Source organism: Poecilia latipinna, unplaced genomic scaffold, assembly GCF_001443285.1.
Source record: "Poecilia latipinna isolate Pla-1442-1.1 unplaced genomic scaffold, P_latipinna-1.0 Scaffold914, whole genome shotgun sequence".
Taxonomy (NCBI): domain Eukaryota; kingdom Metazoa; phylum Chordata; class Actinopteri; order Cyprinodontiformes; family Poeciliidae; genus Poecilia; species Poecilia latipinna.
Window position 1 is genome coordinate 61,123 of NW_015113530.1, and position 18,612 is coordinate 79,734.

An 18,612-nucleotide genomic window follows, 5' to 3' on the forward strand; every position below is an offset into this window, starting at 1 on the left:
ATTAATTATTTTCCTCAATTATGTCAATCATAGCTTCAAGAAAATTAAAACATTTGACTAATAATTTTATTTTTGATCATTTATTATTTCCAAAGTTATTAATATTGCTATTTTTTTATTCTTAATTTTTGCTGGTTTCTTTCTAGTTTTTTATTATTTTTTGTAGTTTTGTCACAGCTCAGGAGGATTTTTTTTGTTTCTTTTGTTTTTTATAGTTCGAACCGTTTGAGGAGATCTTGTGTCGCCATCAGCTGCTCCTCAACCGCCAGCCGCTGCCGAGTCTCTTCTTCTAGTCTGACGTACAGAAAACAAAATCAGCATCTATTGTGTCATTTCCTGGATGAAGCGTTTGATAAAAACCTCTGCTGAAGCTCCAGGAGCTCCGCCTTGGAGGACCGGCCGTCGGTCAAGCTGCTCCGCTCCTGCGGCGCTCCAGGTGGGCTGTCTCCTTCCTCTGTGCCCTGCAGGGATTTAGACATAAATAAACTAAAAGAACACTTTGCTAAATTACTTATTTCCTTCTGCTTACCTGTCTCTGTAGCTGTTCTCGTTTGAGTTTGGGCTTCTGGAGTCGAGCCTCATCTAACATGGCGGCCAGCTGCCGCAGCTGTTGGTCTTTCTCTGAGAGCGTGGCGAGCGTCTGCTGCTTCAGCTGCTCCGCCTGAGCCAGCCAGTCCGTCCGCTCCAGCCTGGAAGTCAAATCAATAAAAAAAAGGTTGATTTCACTACTTCAATTTAACAGTGCAGAAAGATCTGCAACGGCATGTTAAAAGAAAAATAATAAAAATACAAAAAGAGTAAATTTCCACCCAAAAACTCAGGAATTTTCCAGTTTTGTCTAGAAAGTTTCTGAAATCCCAAAATGTCCAAGAAAAAAAATAAAAACAATTAGTGAACTCCAAAAATTAAGAATTTGCGAGAAAACTCCCAATTTTATGATTTTATGCGCAATTTCATTTTCCCACCTGGCGTTAGTACTCAGGAAAAAAAAAAAAAAAAAGGCTAAATATGTTAAATAAAAAAATCTGTAGAATGTGCCAATTTTTTAAATATCCAACCAATCGTCATAATAATCGATCAGTAAAATAATTAGCTACACTAGACGGAAACAAAGGAAAGCAGCAATAAAATTCTCCTCTTATAAAGTGAAAAACTTTCAGCTTATTGTCAGAAATGTTCTATAAAAAACGAATAAAATTTTAAGATTTGTTTTGTAGAAAATTTCTGAGAATAATCTCAAAATGTTCAGATTTTTGAGGGAAGTGTACTCCTTTTTTCTATTTGGTGGAGAGGTGGAACCTGAGGGATTCCGTTTCCTGCTTGCTTCTCTCCGCCGCGCTCTCCAGCCGCGTCACGGCCTCCAGGATCTCCTCGTTCTTCTTCTTCTCCTCTAAAAGCTCCTGGCTGACTTTAATGAGCTCGCCGGCTCCCAGCCGAGCCAGATCCGACTTCTGCTTCTTCAGCTCGGCCGTCTGCGTGTTCAGCTGCTCCAGCTGCTCATACAGAGAACAGAACAGGAACGATTAATTGTGATTAATCGTTTACTGAAATAACGTTCACTGAAAAACAAAGTTGATTTCCTCATTTAAAAAAGGAATTGATTTTTTTTAATAGAAGTTTTAGTTTATTTCTAATATATAAAAAAATACTTGGGGCTACACTAAGAAAACATACAAAAAAAAAATTTAAGAGAAAGTCAAAATAATACGATAATAGAGTTGGAATAATATGAGAATCCAGAATATTGCCAGAAAAAAAAGGCAAAATAATATGAGAGTAAAGTTAAATTTTGACAATAAAGTTACAATATGACGAGAATAAAGTCAAAATAATGACAATAAAGTCGTAGTACGAGAAAAAAGTCACGCGAATAAAGTCCAGTTGTAATAGCATGAGAATAAACAATGCTTTGAGATAAAGTAGTAATTTGTAACTGTAATTTTTTTAAATCTTTTTAGTGTGGCTTTAATACTCCATTGTAAAAAAAAAAAAAGGCTGAAGTGGTTAACTAAAAATATGGACAGAAGAGAAATGGCACATTCTTCAATCGTCAGGATAATCAATAGATTAATCACTAATAGCAGCAAACGGAGCGCAGGAAAGTGTTGCTAAAACGCTCATATCATGAAGCGAAGCAGCAGCTTTCAGCTCACCAGCCTCTCCCTGTCGTTCTGCAGCGCCTGCAGGGCGTTCTTCAGGCCCCACACTTCTCCAGCGCCGCTCTGTGCCGCCCTGCTCCGCTCCTCCGGCTCCCTGACCTTCTGCGCTGCCTCCTCTCTGGCTTGCTGCAGCGCCGCCATGGCGTCGGCGAGCTGCTGCCTCAGCTGCTTGGTGGTGTCCGTCTCCTCCAGCAGCCGCTGCTCCACGATCAGCAGGTCGCGGGCCAGCTCCGCCACCCTCTCCTGGGCGCTCTCCGACTCGGTGCGCATCACGCCGCCCTCCCAGCGCAGCTCGGCCAACTCTCTGCTCTCGGCGGCGAGTCGCTCCTCCAGAGCCTCGGCTCGGACGCGCTCCGCCTGCAGCTGCTCCCTCAGCTTCTCCACCTCCGCTCCAGGTGCGTCCATCACCTGCGAGGCTTGGCTGAGAGTCTCCATCTCCACTTTCTGCGTCTCTTCTTTGGTTTTGCTCCTCAGCTGAGCCTCCAGCTCCTCGCGCTCCCGCTGTAAGGTCGAGATGTGCTCCCTGTGAGCTGCCAGAAGCTGTTTGTGTTGGGAGTCCTTCATGCTTAACACTTCGGTGAGTTCGTCTCGATATCCGTGGAGCTGAGCCGATAGCTTGGCCTGCTCGGCATGCATGTCGTCTCTCTGGACCAGCAGAGAGCGAAGCTCCTCTTTCAGGCTGTTGTTCTCCGCCGCCGCCTCCTGGATCAGACCGTCCTTCTCCATCATCACCTGCAAGACGACGCACAGGGCAAAACAGGTTCAGCCTTTAATTGCCCTGCGATTAGGTCAATAAAAATCAATAAATCAGTTAATCACATGATAAATTAAAACAAACTCAATGATTTAATGTTTTTTCTATCTTTTTATACTTAAAACTGGATGATAAAAGTCTTCAGTCTGGTGTTTTGGTCTCAACTGGCCAATAATTCATTTAATTTCAGTTATTTTGTTTATTTATTTTGAATATTTAAAATGTCTTCAGGTTCCAGTGTTAAGTCTTCTTTACAAATTTATCAGTATACGACTTGAAAATGGTCTCAAAACAACAAGATATTATTTACTGCAATAATTACAGGGTTAATTTATCATCCAGCTAAATTTTTTATCTCAACAGACCTTCAAATAATTATCGATTAATGGTTTATTAGATGAAAGTGATTTCTAATCGATTAAAAACATTTGTTAGATCTTCTTTTAGTGTTGCAGTTTGTCTGCCATCCTGCAGAGGGCGCCGCTGGGCATCCTTAAGTGCAGCCAGTTGATACAGAAACAAAGATGGCAGATCCATACCAGAACAGGAAAAAGAAATGGTTGTGTGCGACAGAAAATGAACTTTATGAGGTTTTTGTTTGTAAATATTAAAACTCAACAAGCTCCCTAAGGTTCACTTAACGGAGCAGCTCCAACTTCTCAACCGAAAATTACTCCATGCTGTCTCACGAAGGTGAGATAACAGAAAATTATAACGCGATGGGAAAAAAAAAAACATCGTCTCAATAAGCAAGACTGATTTTACTTGGCGAATTAGGGCCACTGTAGTAAATTTCTGCCAAAAAAACTCAGAAATTTTGAGATTAATTTAGGAAATTGAAATTCAGAAATCTCAAGTTTTTTTCTAGAAATTTTATTTTTTTGTCAAATATGTCTACTTGTATCTGGATGATTCATTCGTCCTCCATGCCTGTGAGGTTAGAAAGTCTCCTACCATCTTCAGTCACTCAGATTAAAAAAGGTTCAGCCTTTGTAACTGAATCTTTATCTCCTTCAACAGATTCATCTGGAAAGCTTTCGTCACTCAGCTTTTCGCTCCTACACTCAGGTTACCTGCAGGTGTTTCTCCTCCAGCTGTTTGTACATGCTGAGCACTCGGTCTCTGTCGTCCTGCAGCGACCCCATCGCCTTGGTGAAAGAGTCCAGTTTGGCTTTCCGGTTTCTGCTCTCCTCCTGTGCTTCCCGTAGTTTTCCTTCCAGATCCCTCACTTCTCCTCTTCTCTGCTCCAGCTCCCTTTCGGCATCTTGTGCCCGGCTCTCAGCCTCCTTCCGCGCCTCCTCTGATGCCTTTTGGAGCAAATTATGTGCAGAATCAAAATATTTGAAAAGGGTTTTAATACATTTTTCAGAAAAGCTAAAATTTTTTTCCACCAATGCGCTCCTCAGGTTTCCATAGTTCAGAGTGATGTCAGCGCCCAGGGCAGCCATCTTTAGACTTAGAATTCAGGTCAACTCTAAGAAAGACTATTAGAGCCTGGCTAGGTTTTACATTTTTTTTTGTAATTCAGAGAATAAAGTAATACAATAATAAATCCTTAATACTTCTAGAATATAGAAGAATAAAGTATTTTTTGAAAACTCCAACTTGAATAAATAAAATAAAAAAATTAAATGCAGAATGCTGAGAATCTTGTGAAGTTATGCTTTGGTATGGGCATCAAATTATTTTCAGTAGCATGACTAATAATTCAACAATTAATTTAGTAACCAGTTAATCGATAGTGAACAAACCATTTGCTAAAAACCCCCCAAAAGTACTTGCAAAACATTTTGCATTTAAGATAAAACAAACAATTGTCAATAGATTAATCAAAAACTAGAATAATTGTTAGATGCACCCTGAGACAACTTGTCTTAATATTTTGTCATACATCTCCCAGGAAGGATAATTGAAATAAAAGCCAGTTTTTAAAAAATATATTCTGTCATTTGTAATTTCCTTTTTAGAAAAGAAACCAAAAAACAGATTAAAATTGTAAATCGGATCTGGGATTAAATGAATCCCTAGAGAGGAACTTGAGAGAACGCATCTGTAGTTCCCACTCCTTACCAGTTGGTGGCAGCAATGCCACCTACTAGAAGAAGTTTGCTAGAAGAAGAAAGTATTTGTTTACCTGTGCGACAGCTAGCTCCTTCTCCCCCAGCAGCTCCACCTCCCTCCTCTCCTTCTCGTGTAACTCCGTCTGTAAACTCTCCGTCAGAACCTTGGAGGAACGCAGGTCCGTCTCCAGCTGCTCCACGTTCAGACACAGACGCCTCTCCTCGGCCTCCCTCTCCCTCAGCTCGGTTCTGGCCCGCTCCACTTCGCCCGTCTGTCTGCCGACAGCCTCCTCCAGAGCCCGGACCCTCTGACCCAGACTCTCCAGCGAGTTTTTGAGGACGCTGACTTCGTTCTGAGCAGATACCAACTCGGATGCGGTTTCCTCCAGCTTCGATCTTTCCTGATCAAGAACCACTTGGTGCTCCACGACTTTCTTTTGCTCTTCTTCCAATCGCAGCTGCCAGTCTTTCTCTGCTTTCTGTAACCTAAAATGACAAATATTTTTAGTTCATAGCTTAAATCTAATGCTGCATTGTCAGAACCAAATACTAAGACGATACATCGTTCTCCTGTGACGTTACTATTCTGGGAACTTTGTAACTGACGGCCATCTTGGTTGCATCAACAGATATTGATGCAACCAGTAATTTAATATTTAAATGTAGTGAAAACAAATTTAAAAGATGTACCTGTTTACAGACTGCTCCAGCTCCTCTTTCAGCGCCGTCTCTTTCTGAAGCTGATCCGTTAGCTCCTTGGCGCGCGTTTCAGCCTCGCGGACTTCAGCCTCCTTCCCCTGCAGAGCGCTGTTGAAACGCGTCTCCCACTGCCGGGCTTCATCCAGGACTCTGTCCCTGTCGTCTTGCAGGGAGGACATGCTGCGAGAGAAGGCGGCTAACCTGGCGAGAGTCTCGTCCAGACGGGCTTGGGTCTCCTGGGCTCGCCTCTCTGCTGCCTCTGCCACCTCTCTGGCTTCCAGAGCAGCTTCCTCCTCCTTCTCCCGCTCGCTGTAGGCCTCCTCCAGTCTGAGCTCCGTCTCCTTCAGCTCAGCTCCCAGCCTGAATCTCACAGAGTCCAGAGTCTGCTCCGCCTCAGCCTTCAGCGCAGCCTCTTTCTGCTGGAAGCTTTGCTCAATGGCCATTCTTGCAGAGACTTCCTCGCTTGCCTCTTTCCGTGCCTCCGCTAGTTCGGTTTTATAACTCTCCATCTCTGCTTCAGACCTCTTCAGATCTTCTAATGTTTTAACGGACTCCATCTTTGACTGCTCCAGCCTGCCTCGGAGCTCCTCCTGGTTAAGCTGCAGGGCTTTGACTTCACGTCCAAGTTCACTGATCTTCTCCTGATATTGGATGGAGTCCCTCTGAAGCTGCCGCACTTCCAGTTGCTTTTCCCTCAGTAGCTCCTCCAGCTGCTTTGCTCGGCTTTGGCTGCCTTCTTTGACTCTCTGGGCAGACCTCAGCTGCTGCTCCAGTTCCCTCTGCTTTCCGGACTCTGCCTCGGCTTCGGCTCTCTCTCGCCGGGCCTGCCTCACATCCTCCTCCAGCCTGGCGGCTCGGTCTCTCTCACTCTGGACCTCAGCCTCCAGCTGCTCTACCTCTCGCTGTGTCTCAGCGAGTTGCTCACGGTTGTCTGCTGCTTCTTGCTGGTAGGTGGCAATGCTCCCGTTGAGCTGAGCCAACTGGTTCATCAGACGCTCCTCCAGATTGTCTTTTTCGGTTTCAAGACTCTCAAGGAGTTCTTTGAGCTGAGCTTCTCTCTTTGAAGCGTCTTCAATCAGGTGTGTTTCTCTCTCGTTGCTCTCTTGAAGGTTCTTCTCCAGACGGTTCTCGTTATTTTTGCTCTCTTGCAGCTCTTGCTCAAGAGAGGCCAGTTCAGCTTCTCGTTTTTGCCAGAGTTCCTTCTCTGCATTCAGAATCTCAATCTCCCTCAGTTTATCTTCCAGTAAAGCTTGAGCCTTTTCCTTTTCTTCTCCAACCGCAAGATCGTCTTGTGGCTCTGCTGCAGTCATCACTGACTGCGTTGCAGTGATGACTTCCTCTACAACAGGTGCGGAGCTGCGTTGATTTGCCTCCATGTCAGCCAGTTGTCCATTCAGCTCTTCAACCTGCTGCCTTAGAGCATCTCTTTCCGTTGCTGCAGCTTCCAGTTCAGCTTGCAGAGCTCTCATCTCCTCCTGAAGACGCTCTGCTTCAGCTTTGATGACCGGGTCATCTTGTTTTGAAGTTTCCTGCCTCTCTCGGAGTCTCTCGTTCTCCTCCTCCAGCTCCATTATCTTTTGCTGTTTTGTCTTTGCAAACTTCCTCATCTTGTCCTTCACTGTGTCCACCTCTTTCTGCGCCTCCTCTGCTCGTCTCTCGCTCTCCTGCCTTGCAGTCTCGTGAGCTCTCACCTTAGCCGCCAGCTCCTGTCTTTCCTGCCGAGCAGCTTCCAGGACCTTCCTCACACGCTCTGCCTCGTCACTCACATTCTCGTAAGACTTGAGCAGAGTCTCGTACTCCTCCTTCATCCCTTGGACCTTCTCCTCCCACTCCTTACACACCTTCGCCGCCTCTTCCTTTGCCAACTCCACCTCCTTCTTACAAGCGTCCTTCTCATTGATTATTCCCTCCATTACGAGCTTCAGACTCTCGCATAACGACCCCAGACTTTGGTTCTCCACTAGCGTCCGATCCACCTCCTCAATAAGTTTTGCCCTTTCGCCTCTTAGACTCTCAAGCTCTTCTTCTGTTGAATCGATCTTCTGCTGCAGCTCAGCAACTATCTTCTCGGCCGAAGTGAGCTGCTCCTTTAGTGTCTTGTTCTCTTTGAGGGCCTCTTTGCGAGACACCAGAGCAGCTTGAAGCTTTCGCTGAAGCTGCTGGAGCTTTGCCTCACCATCATCTTCTTGCTTTTGTGGAAGCTCAGTCTGCAGCTTGTGCATTTTCTCTTGCTCTGCCTTCAGTTCCTCCTGTAAAGAGCTTATCAGCTGATCTTTCTCGGACACAGAGTCTTGCATTGAGTGTATGAGGGAGTTCTGCTCACTCAGCTGCTGGCTGAGCTCCGATATCTCGTGGTTCTTGTTGTCCAGGAACTGCTTGAAGTCTTCCACTTCAGCTTGAAGAGTTTTCATGGAGGCCTCTGCAGAAGCTTTTGATGCCGTTTCTATCTCTGCCTTGAGGGTTTCTGTATAAGCCTCAGCTTGAAGATACTTTTCTCGAAGTTCATTAATCTCCTCATAGAGGGCATCAATCTGCTTTTCCTTCTCTCTCAGTGCTTCCAGGTCTTTACCCAGTTCAAATATCTCAGACTCTTTAAGCGACAGGCTGCTGTGAGTTTCCTGGAGCTGCTTCTCCAGCTCAGTGTTCACTTGCCGACAATCTTGGATCTCGTCTTGAAGAGCTTTAAGAGATTCCTCCAGTTGTGTCGATGCAACAGGAGACGGCTCCGGAGGATGCTGATCCGGATCACTTGCTTGTGGTTTCATTGAATTTGTTTCAGATGCAGCAAAGTCCACCCAATCCTCTTGAACCCAACTGTTTGCGGCAGACGCCTGCGCCAGTTCTGGATCTCCATCAGAGGTCGCCTTTTCCTCCAGCTCTCTAAGCTTGTCGAGAAGACCTTCCCGTTCGCTGCTCTGCACGTCAAATCGCTCGGTCAGCTCGTTGAAGTCATCCTTCAGCTGCTTCATCTGTTCGCGATGATGCCTGTCTTTCTCTTTGCCTTTGCGGATGGTTTCCTTGCGGGCTTCTTGGGCTTCTTGAAACTTCTTCTGCAGCGTTTCACAGTCCGCTTGAAGAGAAGCGACTTGAGACTGCAAGATGCCCGTTTCAGAGGTGGCTTCAGGCTGTTCTTCGTTCAGCTTTCTGTTCAGAGCAATTGTCTCTGCAAGGACCTGATCCTGATGGTCAAGTCTCTGTCTAAGAGCCTCCACCTCTTCCTCTTTGGACCTTAAAGAGTCTTCTAGCTTCATGATCTTGTCCTCCAAGTCCTGAATCTCAGGTTTTTGAGGGAGCTTTTCAGAAGGTTCTTCTGTCTCGTCTTTCTCCTTCCATCGTTCTGCTTCCTTTTCAAACTCGCCGACTTTCTTCATCAGCTCCTTGCGCTGAACCAGAGCTGCCTGCAACTTCTTCTTTGTGTTTACCAGTTGCATTTCCAAGGCTTCCTTCTCCTTCCTCAAGGTAACCACTTCTTCGTCATCATTAGATGCTTGCTGTTGATCATCTCTGAACTTCTCCAGCTCTTCCATCTGCTCCTTGAGTTTACTCACTTCTCCTTTCATCTCAAACTTCTCTTCTTCTGCTTGAAGGAGCCTGGCGGACATGCTGTCGTTAAGCTCCACAACCTCCTTTTCTTTCTGGGTGAGAAGAAGCTGCAGCTCTTGAATCTCAGAGTCCTTCTTTGATAGAGACTCGTTGTGCAGATCTGAAGTCTGAGAGTGTTTTAACAGGCTGTTTTCCATTTCATGAAGCTTCTTCTGCAGCTCAGAGGAGAGAAGCTCTCCATCCTCCAGCTGAGCGCTCAGCATCCTTGCCTCACCTTCCTGCTCAGACAGAGCTTGCTGCGTCGTTTCCAAATCTGCCTGCAAAGCCTCAATCTTCTCCTCCTTGGTTTTATTTTCATTCTTTAAAATCTCCAGTTCTTCTTCCAGAAGTTGCATTTCGACACTCTGTTTCTCCACCATTTTGCCATTTTCCAGCTCCTTGGACAACCTGAGTGCTTCAGCCTCAGCTTCCTCTTTGGCGACGGTGAGAGACTGGGCTTCCTCTTCTAGGGTCTTGATTCTCTCCTGTGATGCTGCAGCTGCGTCTTTAAGCGCCTGCAGCTCTGCCAGAAGCTCACCGTACCTCTTCTGCAGCTCCTCGGCTAAAGCCTGAGCAAACAGATTGACGTTTTCGTCGGTGGAGGAGGGACTCTGTTGGGTCAGGTGGACTTGGACCACGGATGACGACTGGGAGGATTCCTGCTCCATGCTTGTTGCCACCCAGGACTGACCAACATCCTGCGGGGTGGAGGGCCACTCCTGAGCGCCATCTTGATTCATGGCTTCCAGGAGTGTCCAGCTGCTGTGGGCCACCTCCGAATCAGTGCTGGTGACCATCTCATCTGAGGAGGTGCCCTTTGATTCTTCAGGAGACTCGGACTGGGGTCCGATGAGCTCCGGGCTGCTTTCGCTGTCAGCAGGGATGGAGAGGACGGAGGTGTCTTCTGCAACTAAGGTGGTCTCTTCATCTTGTGCGTCTTCCACGGAGTCAGCAGGAGCTGCGGCAGCATCTTGGTCCGGACTTTGGTTCATGTCAGCTTCTCCTGAGCTTTGTTTTGTAGCAACTATGATGGACTCTCGTAAGGCAACTAGCTCATTGTCTTTTTCTACAAGCTGCTGCTCCAGCGCCAAAATATGTTCTGCAGAAGTTAAGAATAAAAAAATATATATTTTTGACTAGCTCCACATTATGATAGTGTCATCGAGGCATTTAACTGTAATGTCCAAACTTAATGTGACTGAAGTTACAGAATAAATTATGGTAGTTATCTTAAATAGCCTCAAGTTATTGCAAAGAAATGTAACAAAATCCCATTTTTGTTCGGCTTACAATGTATTGATGTTAAGCAGAAGTGGCTTAGTTTCTCACGTGCTTATCTTATATGTAAAAAATGAACCGATTTGCTCAATTGTATTTTTTATGCATTTCTAATACCAATTATTAAGCTTAAGGGGTTAAATAAATGCAGAATAATCGATCACGAAAATAATTCTTAGTTACGATATTCATACCCAAGATAGTAAACTTAAAATAAATGCCAAGACTTTTTGTCCTTGCCTTGACCAAATAAGGAAAATATGATTCAATCCGTTAAATTTAGTTGTTATTTGCCTTTAATTTACAAAGTGTGCCATGCAGATAAAAATGTATTTACCTTTATCAGGTTGGGATGAATCCGGAGACGTTTCAGTGTCGGACATCTAAAAAAAAAAAAAAAGAAAAGAGGATATGATATGTTTAACTAAATCTAGATAAAACGGCTTAATATTTAAAAATAAAAGTCCTCTAAATAAAAATAAAACGCAGTTATGAAGATTATGTTTTGAAATATTCTCCCAGTTTAAATCTGAATTAGCGGCGTGGCTTAGTTCAAGGTGAAGGTCGGCTCAGTGGAGAGGGGATTAAATATGCTTCATCCCTCTGAGATGAAGCATCCAGACAGACACCGTCCCGCCTGGCCTGCATCAGACAGGTGCAGATCGCCTGTCCAGACTAAAGCTGTGACCTGGAACAGGGCGGACAGAACCCGTCCGTCTCTTCTGACCTCAGAGGAAAAGGTGACTTTGAAACTGCACTTAGTTTAGTAAGGGCGCCCAACGCCAGTTGAGACAGATCATCACTTTTAGACGTTTATACAGTAGCTGAATGCGACACAAACAACTTTTTCCAATTCCGATCTTTTCACCCCCCAAAAAGTCTGATTTTGCCACTTTTATGTGGCAAAATCAGCAAACGTGTGCAACTAAATCAGATGTGATTGTTATAAAGTGTCAACAGCTTTAACAGTCATGTTGCATTTCATCCGACTTTAACGTCGTGGACATGAGATGCATCATAATTTTGCACCAGAAGAAGCCAGAAAAGGTAAATGTAAAAAAAATGGTTGAAAATTATAATTATGAAAGAACTCTGTTCCACTGGAGATCAAAAATGCAACATTTGTTACATTTTCAGGTGGTGTGATTTGATTTTGTCAAACAATCCAAAACCTTTGAAAAAGTGTTTCCCTCCTTGCGCTGCACCAAGAACCACTGAAGGAAACACGAAGAAGACAATGAATGTAACTTCCTTCTTGACGAAACGTCAACAAAAACGGAGTGCCATCAGATTTTAGCGGCTGTAGGATTTTTCTTTTAGTCTCAGGTTCAAGAGCAGAAGCCATTTCTCATTCTAGAGAGTTAACCTTAACTCTCACGCCTGTTTTGGTTGTATTTACCCAGAATGCCTTGTGCTGCAGTCCTCTTCCTGCTTTTGGAGCGGTTTCCAGTCCCGCTTAGAGTTTGAACCGTGTCAGAGTTCACTTTAACCGAAATAAGACCGAGGTTTGTAGGCGGACCAGAGTTCGTGTTTTTGGTCCGACTACGTATTCACACCTCCGCAAACGAACCGGACTTTCTAGACCAACGGACTGGAGTTGGACTGAATCAGACTAAACAGAACCTCAACCCTGCTCACCTTTAATTAGTTCTACTGGATTTTATTTAGGAGACTAAAGGTGGCTAAATTTTTTTTCTAGTTAAAAAATGATGGGAAATTATGATTTAATGGAAGAAAAATCTGCATAACTTCAATATTAAGACTCTTGTCTGAAAAATCAAATAAAACAGGAATGAACAGAAAAGGCAATAAAACAAAGTAGAAAATCAAGATGGACTGACTTCTACGATCTGCTGCTCCAGCTGTCGTATCTTGACGTCGGCCTCCTCTTGTTCTGCTGTTTTTATGTGAAGTTGTTCTGGAAATCAGACGTGGAAACTGATCAGAACCAGAACCACGAGCTTAACCTTCGACAGCAGCAGAACCCTTACCCTGCAGGGCCTCCATGTTCTGGGTGAGCTGGGTGTACTGTTCGCTCAGATCTCCGCATTCGTCCTTCAGCCTGATCAGCTGCGTCTCCACGGACCGCACCGAGTCCAGCAGCAGAGCGGGGTCAGCGGGGTCGCCCTCTGGCATCGCTTCAGGGGTGAGGGAGCGAAGGTGGCTCCAGATCTCAGCCAGAAGCTCCTCTTTCTTCTTCATGCCTTCCTGCTCCTCCCTGAGGTTCGCCAGCTCTTTCTGCAGGTCATCGACCTCTGACCTCTCTTGTTCCATGGTCTCCTCCCTGGCTGACTCTGCTTCTCTGATTTTGCTTTGGAGCCGCATGATTTCCGCCATGTCCCTCTCTGAGGCGTCTCGGTGCGCTTGGGCGGCCACTAGCTCCGCCTCTTTCATCAGAATTAGCTCCGCCTCCAACCTGGAGACCTCCATCTTCTCTTTCTCCAGCTGCTGCTGGCTGATGAGCGCCGCCTCCCTCAGCTCCGCGTCGCCCTGGCGGGCCTGTTCGGCCCACTCCTGCCTCAGCCGGACGGCCTCAGTTAGCTCCTGCTCCATCTGCCGGAACTGAGCCGTCAAAATCTGCAAGAAAAAAAACAAACAAATAAATAAAAATCATGTTTGTTTGTGATTTTTGCAAAAAGAACCTCTAGACCAGTTTCATTTGGGGCCATATCAAAAGTCCTGATGTTCTTAAAGGGCCGGTTGTTCCAGAAAGTACTGATAAAACCCATTAAACTGTTAAGATATTAATAACTAGCTATGATTGGATTTTGAGGTTTTTTGCTATCAAAATCACAGATTTCATGGAGCCAATTTAGAAATATTTGTAAAAACATTTTTTTTTGTGTGTTAATGTACTCGACATAATACCTAGAAAGCATTTATCAGAATAAATGTGATTTTATGTGAATTTCTGAAAAACTGGAGGGACTTAACTGATGAAATTTGGAATCTAAAGGGCCACATAAAAAGCTACGGCGGACCAGATTTGGCCCCCAGACCTTGAGTTTGACACACATGCTCCAAACAAAATGTGAACCTAAACCAGGGGTGTCCAAAGTGCGGCCCGGGGGCCATTTGTGGCCATTAAATAGATGTTTTGTGGCCCTAAACTCAAAGTCAATAGATTTGCTTATTGAGCTTGTTATTTTTAATCAGGGCAAAATTATTATTGTTAATCTAATTCTCATACAAAGTATTCGTCCTTCAGCCTGGACGAACATCCAGACACTTTTACTGCTGTACCAAATTCGTTTTATTTAATTTATTAAACTCGGGTGAATAAGCAAGTTTTCTGAATGTAAGTGACCCAAATTCTGTTCTGACAACTTAGGATAAAATAGTTAATCGAACCTAAAAACACCTGACAATTTGGTGGCTTTTATTTAATACAGCAAATGTGCAAAAATGGCTACTTTACTTCTGGCTCATGAATACTTGTGAATAAAATAGTTTGGACGCCCCTGACAGCAGCTATCAGGGCTGCAGTTATTGGGATCTCCACCTGTTTCTGTTGATCAGCGCTGCTCACTTCCTGCTGCAGCATTTCCAGCTCTTGGGACCGAGAGAACAAAGCCTCTTCCAGCTCAACGCAGCGCTGCTGAGCCGCCTGGAGCGCCTGGGAGATCAGAAATATCAGACGCATCACAACTTCAATTTAAAACAAAGCTAAAACAAGGACTTAGCCAGAATATGAGGAATATAGTACATGTTTAACCAACCATTTTTCTCATTTCTGAAGAAAATCTGCATGAAAACCTTCATCCTAGCTCTTGACAACCTTAAGAGAGCAGGGTTTGTGTAGAAATAATTACAGCTGGGTTTGCTACCTGCTGCAGCCCGGTGCCATCCTGTGTGCTGACCTTCAGCAGCTCCTCTTCATGTCTCTGAATCTGCTCCTGAAAACGGACGTCCTTCTCAGCGACGACAGCCTGCAGCGCCCGCAGCTGCAAAACAAACCAACCAATCCAAGTTAAACTAATTAAACACTAGCTGCACCTCATCAGCCGAGTTCGTTCGAGTAGTTACCTGCTCGGCGTGGGCAGCCTCCTTCTCCTGCAGCAGCAGCTCGGTGGCCAGGAGTCGCTCCTTCAGCTGCCGGCTGCTGGCCTCCTTCTCGCTCAGCTTGGCCTGCAGATCCTGAAGCTCCTCCTCGGCCGCTGCCGCGCCGGCAGAAGAGAAAGAACCGTCTGGAGTCTGCAGGACGCGAAACGCGTTGAAGGAGAAGATTAACGTACAAAGGAGAAATTAATTTAGGGGTTTGTGTTAGAGCGGGGCAAGAAGTCGCATTTTGGGTGCTGAAGATTATTTTTGCCCCAGTGTTCAGGGCAGCCATCTCGTTTGACAAGCATGTTTTACAGTTTTCTAATATTTGTAATTTCTGTTTTTTTGTTTTTTTTAAAGGGGGTAAAATCAGATTAAAACAGGAAATGTCTCGGCTGTAGTTTGAAGGTAAACTCTTGCACTCACCGCTGATTCTGCTTGTCCTTTCAGCTCCGTTATCTGCTTGTTGAGCGACGCCACCTTGGCTTTCGCCTGCAGTTTCAGTTTGGTGAAGCGAGTTTCCGCCTCTTCTTTCTCATTCTGCAGAAACCAGGAGAAACATTTACAGCAACTTTAAACAAATTAGCAGAAAAACAAGGAAGCCTGTGAGGCTTTCTACCTTGAGCTGAGCATCTTTCTTGGTCAGCTCGGTCTCCTGCTGCAGCAGCTGAGCGTCTTTGTCTCGGATGAGCTCCTTCAGCTGGACCACCAGCTGCTCCAGGTGGGCCAGCCTCTCCATGGCGTCCTCGGGAACCTCGGCGTCCGCCGCAGTCTGGCCCTCTGCGGCGGGGAGCTGAGGCTCCAGCACACCCTTTAAACACAGATAATTACACCAAGAGTAAAACAAAAAGCAAAACTTAAAAATGCAAACTTCATGAATTCTTTTTCGCAAATAATTATGTGATTTCTGAAGGAAACTGGGTTTTATGGGGGGTATTAGAGTAAAAGAGGCAACTTACAGATTCAAACTGGGATTCAGAAAATGTTATACCATGAAAGTAATTAAAGAAACACAGCAGCATGACTTACAAGTGGACATTTATGGTATCGTTTATCTTTTTTTATGAAAATTTATAACACAAACACTGCTGGAAATGTTAGTTTTACTATTTTATCCACTGTTCATCCAACAAGGAGCAACAATCAACATCAATAAATCTGAAAAATAAGATTAATTGTAGTTATTTTGTGAATATCAGTGAATTAAAATCTCACTTTTTTAAGCAAATGGTTTCCTGAAGAAAAGCAGTATTTCCGTTTGTGGTGTTTATAATTAAAATAAAGTTTTATAATTGTATATTTATGAATCAATATGCTGTGTTACTGATGTCATATTCAGTGTGTGCAGCTGTTTTAGTAACAAATATTATTTTATGATGTCGCTAATGGGAATCCAAATAAATAAACAAGTTACAGTTAAAGATGTAAAAAATAGTTCATTAATTTTATCATTAGAACAATAACACAACATAATGTGATAAAATTAAAAATCCATATTGCAAATAAAAAGTAATACATTTTGTAATGAGCAGTTTAAAAAAATTAAATAATTAAAAGTGCAAATAGCAGGAAGACAAACATATGACAAGCAGCTCAGTGTTTTTTTGGTTAATATTTCTTATAAAATCCCATTAAAACACATTTAACTTCACCATAAAGTAATAAGATATGAACTGAATGACCTGAATGTGCAGCTGATCACATTAAATGACACATTTAGAAGCTCAATATTCTTAATTTTTATGTTTTAAATTGTGTGAATTGAAGTCACCTGTTGGTTTCCATCTGTGCCCTCCTCTCCAGAAAGCTCCTGGAGGACGTTGGCCAGACGGCTTAACATAAAGTCGGGACTGTGAGGAGACAAAAACAATAAAAAACATTTAAAGGCTTCCTTGTCGTTTTACTGCAGACATCTTTTATTAAATGTAATTCAACTCTGCAGTGTTCCTGAATGCAGCTGTTGAACAGGACGCCCATCTGCACCACATATCCTGAGAAACTGGTCCTATGAAGCTGAATAAACATGGCTCAAGGCGTATTTATTTATTTCGCAAGGACAAGTAGATGGAAGCAGCAAAGCAGTTTCATTTAGCCGTTAACGTTCTAAGAACAAAACACTGTTAGAGGCTCCAGAGGCCTTACATTCAAGGAAAGTGTAACATGATTTATCACTACTTTTATTGTTTTATGGAGTGATTTTATTACTTTGTTTTTGTCTTACTGTTATTTGTGCATATTTTGCTGTTACACAAAACTTTGGTGCAGCTCATGTTTTAAAAGTGCTTCATAAATAAATTTAAACATTCTGTAATTAAAAAAGTGCATTCTACACATTACCTGGATTGTTTTTACATATTTTATTGCTTTTTATTTTTGTCACATTAGTGGAACAATAAAAGATATTTGTAAGATTTTCTGTTTTACTCAGAAAAATAAGCAACATTTAATAAAAAAAAATTGTCATATACTTTACAGCAATTCATATTCATAGAAAATGCAGAAAAAAATTATTTGTACGAGGTTTACTCATCAACTTTCATTGTTATTCTGTTGTGGGAATTTTGTGCAGCAGAAATCGCTAAAACTAGCTCTTTTTAAAAAAATTACATTTATATTAAGAAAATCAACTAAAAAGTTTTTTGTCCTTTCTGAAGGTTTATGAGACAAAGTCTTTAAAAATAACACGTTGAGTGTAATTTATCTTATTAATCGAGATGGATTTTAATGCCTTTATAGCGTTATGGCGCTTTAAAAAGTGACGTGTAAAGGAATTAGAGGTTGTTGTTTTTTTGCACCTGATAGAGGCTGACATAAATAAAAGATATGGAGAGTCCGCCCACCATGAGATAAATAAGTCGGCAGCAGCTGAGTTTCACTTTAAATTCAAAGGGCTACACATTAGCAGAGATCCCCTTATCCCTGTTTTCCGGGCTCGACCGAAAGGAGCCGAACGCTTTCCGAAGCTCCTGGACGCTCCACTACGGCTGCGTCGATTTTTTAGTGGAGAGAAAAGATTCTTGCTAGCTAAACACGCAAACTGACGGTGAACTTCCAGAGCTTAAATGGCAGCCATTTTTAAATAATGCTATAAAATGGAGACGGAGAAGCAGTTCGGTGGAAGCTGAGCGTTTAAACTGACTGTTTCCCACGGAGTAGTGAGTTAGCTGGGGCTACTTGGCGAGCTAACGCTGCTAAAGGTAAATAAGGACAGCCTCTCCTGAGCTTCACTGACTTTCTACTGTTTTTTCCGCCTGACAGCTGCGCACCTCAGTCGGTGGCGTGCTTTTTTGAAATAAAAATCAGCTTTAACTCACCTGTGCGGATGCTGCTCAGATAAATCCGTCTGGTTTTAATTTTTCTTTATTTCCTCGGATGGATTTTAGAGCCACATCACCAAACACTCCCGGAAACAGAACTTTCTGTGCTCTGATTGGACAGCTGGGATCTCTAAGAGACCGTTGACAGATTTAAAGGCGTACACACCTCTTTTCTCGTCGGGGAGTGTCTGACTAAATATACCAACCCAAACACGACGAATAATGACAATTTAACTGAATTTATACAATTTGTAAAGATGGCAAGACATGACCAAAGAGTCACACTGATTGTGAACCACGGGAAGCAGCTGGGGAGGAGTCTGCTCCTCTTGGCCCACTACACTACGCTGTTTGGGGAGTATTGTGGACGTTTTGTTCAGGGGATACTGGCGGCCATGAAGTGGACCAGCCTGTTTGCACGGACCACTGCATCGGTTTTTGACTTCATCTACCAGCATCTGCACTGGGGGAAGAGGACAACCGTCAACACCAAGGAGATCTGCTTGGACCGGTGACTTTTTAATCAGACTGACCATGATGGACCTCAAGAAACTGTAATTGTTGAATATTTGTGCACACAATTACATATTTAATGGGTTTTCAATCATTTATCTACCTGCTGATATGACTACTTCAGGTGTGTCACAGGGTAACGCCAACTCTCCAAAATAAAAAATAAAAATAATAATAAAAAAAAAAAAAAAAAATATAAATATATATAC

At 43.5% G+C, this 18,612-nt stretch overlaps 1 protein-coding gene across 2 annotated transcripts in view; it reads right to left on the reverse strand.

Annotated features, from left to right (window-relative positions):
• Positions 1-18,584, reverse strand: part of golgb1 (golgin B1) — a 24,275-nt gene extending 5,691 nt beyond the window's left edge. Inside the window, exons 1-18 of one of the 2 annotated variants that reach the window (XM_015048929.1) lie at positions 17,888-18,584; positions 16,345-16,423; positions 15,193-15,384; positions 15,000-15,113; positions 14,559-14,726; positions 14,360-14,476; positions 14,035-14,139; positions 12,524-13,109; positions 12,374-12,450; positions 10,870-10,915; positions 5,664-10,353; positions 5,048-5,459; positions 3,987-4,220; positions 2,154-2,891; positions 1,300-1,493; positions 530-689; positions 361-461; positions 223-294 (exon numbers count right to left, since the gene is read on the reverse strand). In XM_015048929.1, coding sequence (XP_014904415.1) covers positions 223-294; positions 361-461; positions 530-689; positions 1,300-1,493; positions 2,154-2,891; positions 3,987-4,220; positions 5,048-5,459; positions 5,664-10,353; positions 10,870-10,915; positions 12,374-12,450; positions 12,524-13,109; positions 14,035-14,139; positions 14,360-14,476; positions 14,559-14,726; positions 15,000-15,113; positions 15,193-15,384; positions 16,345-16,413 — 8,075 coding nt within the window. In that variant the 5' untranslated portion in view covers positions 16,414-16,423; positions 17,888-18,584. Of the gene's footprint in view, positions 1-222; positions 295-360; positions 462-529; positions 690-1,299; positions 1,494-2,153; positions 2,892-3,986; positions 4,221-5,047; positions 5,460-5,663; positions 10,354-10,869; positions 10,916-12,373; positions 12,451-12,523; positions 13,110-14,034; positions 14,149-14,359; positions 14,477-14,558; positions 14,727-14,999; positions 15,114-15,192; positions 15,385-16,344; positions 16,424-17,887 lie in introns of both variants that reach the window. The other variant, XM_015048928.1, reaches the window with a different exon arrangement.
• Between the last annotated feature and the right edge of the window lie 28 nt (positions 18,585-18,612).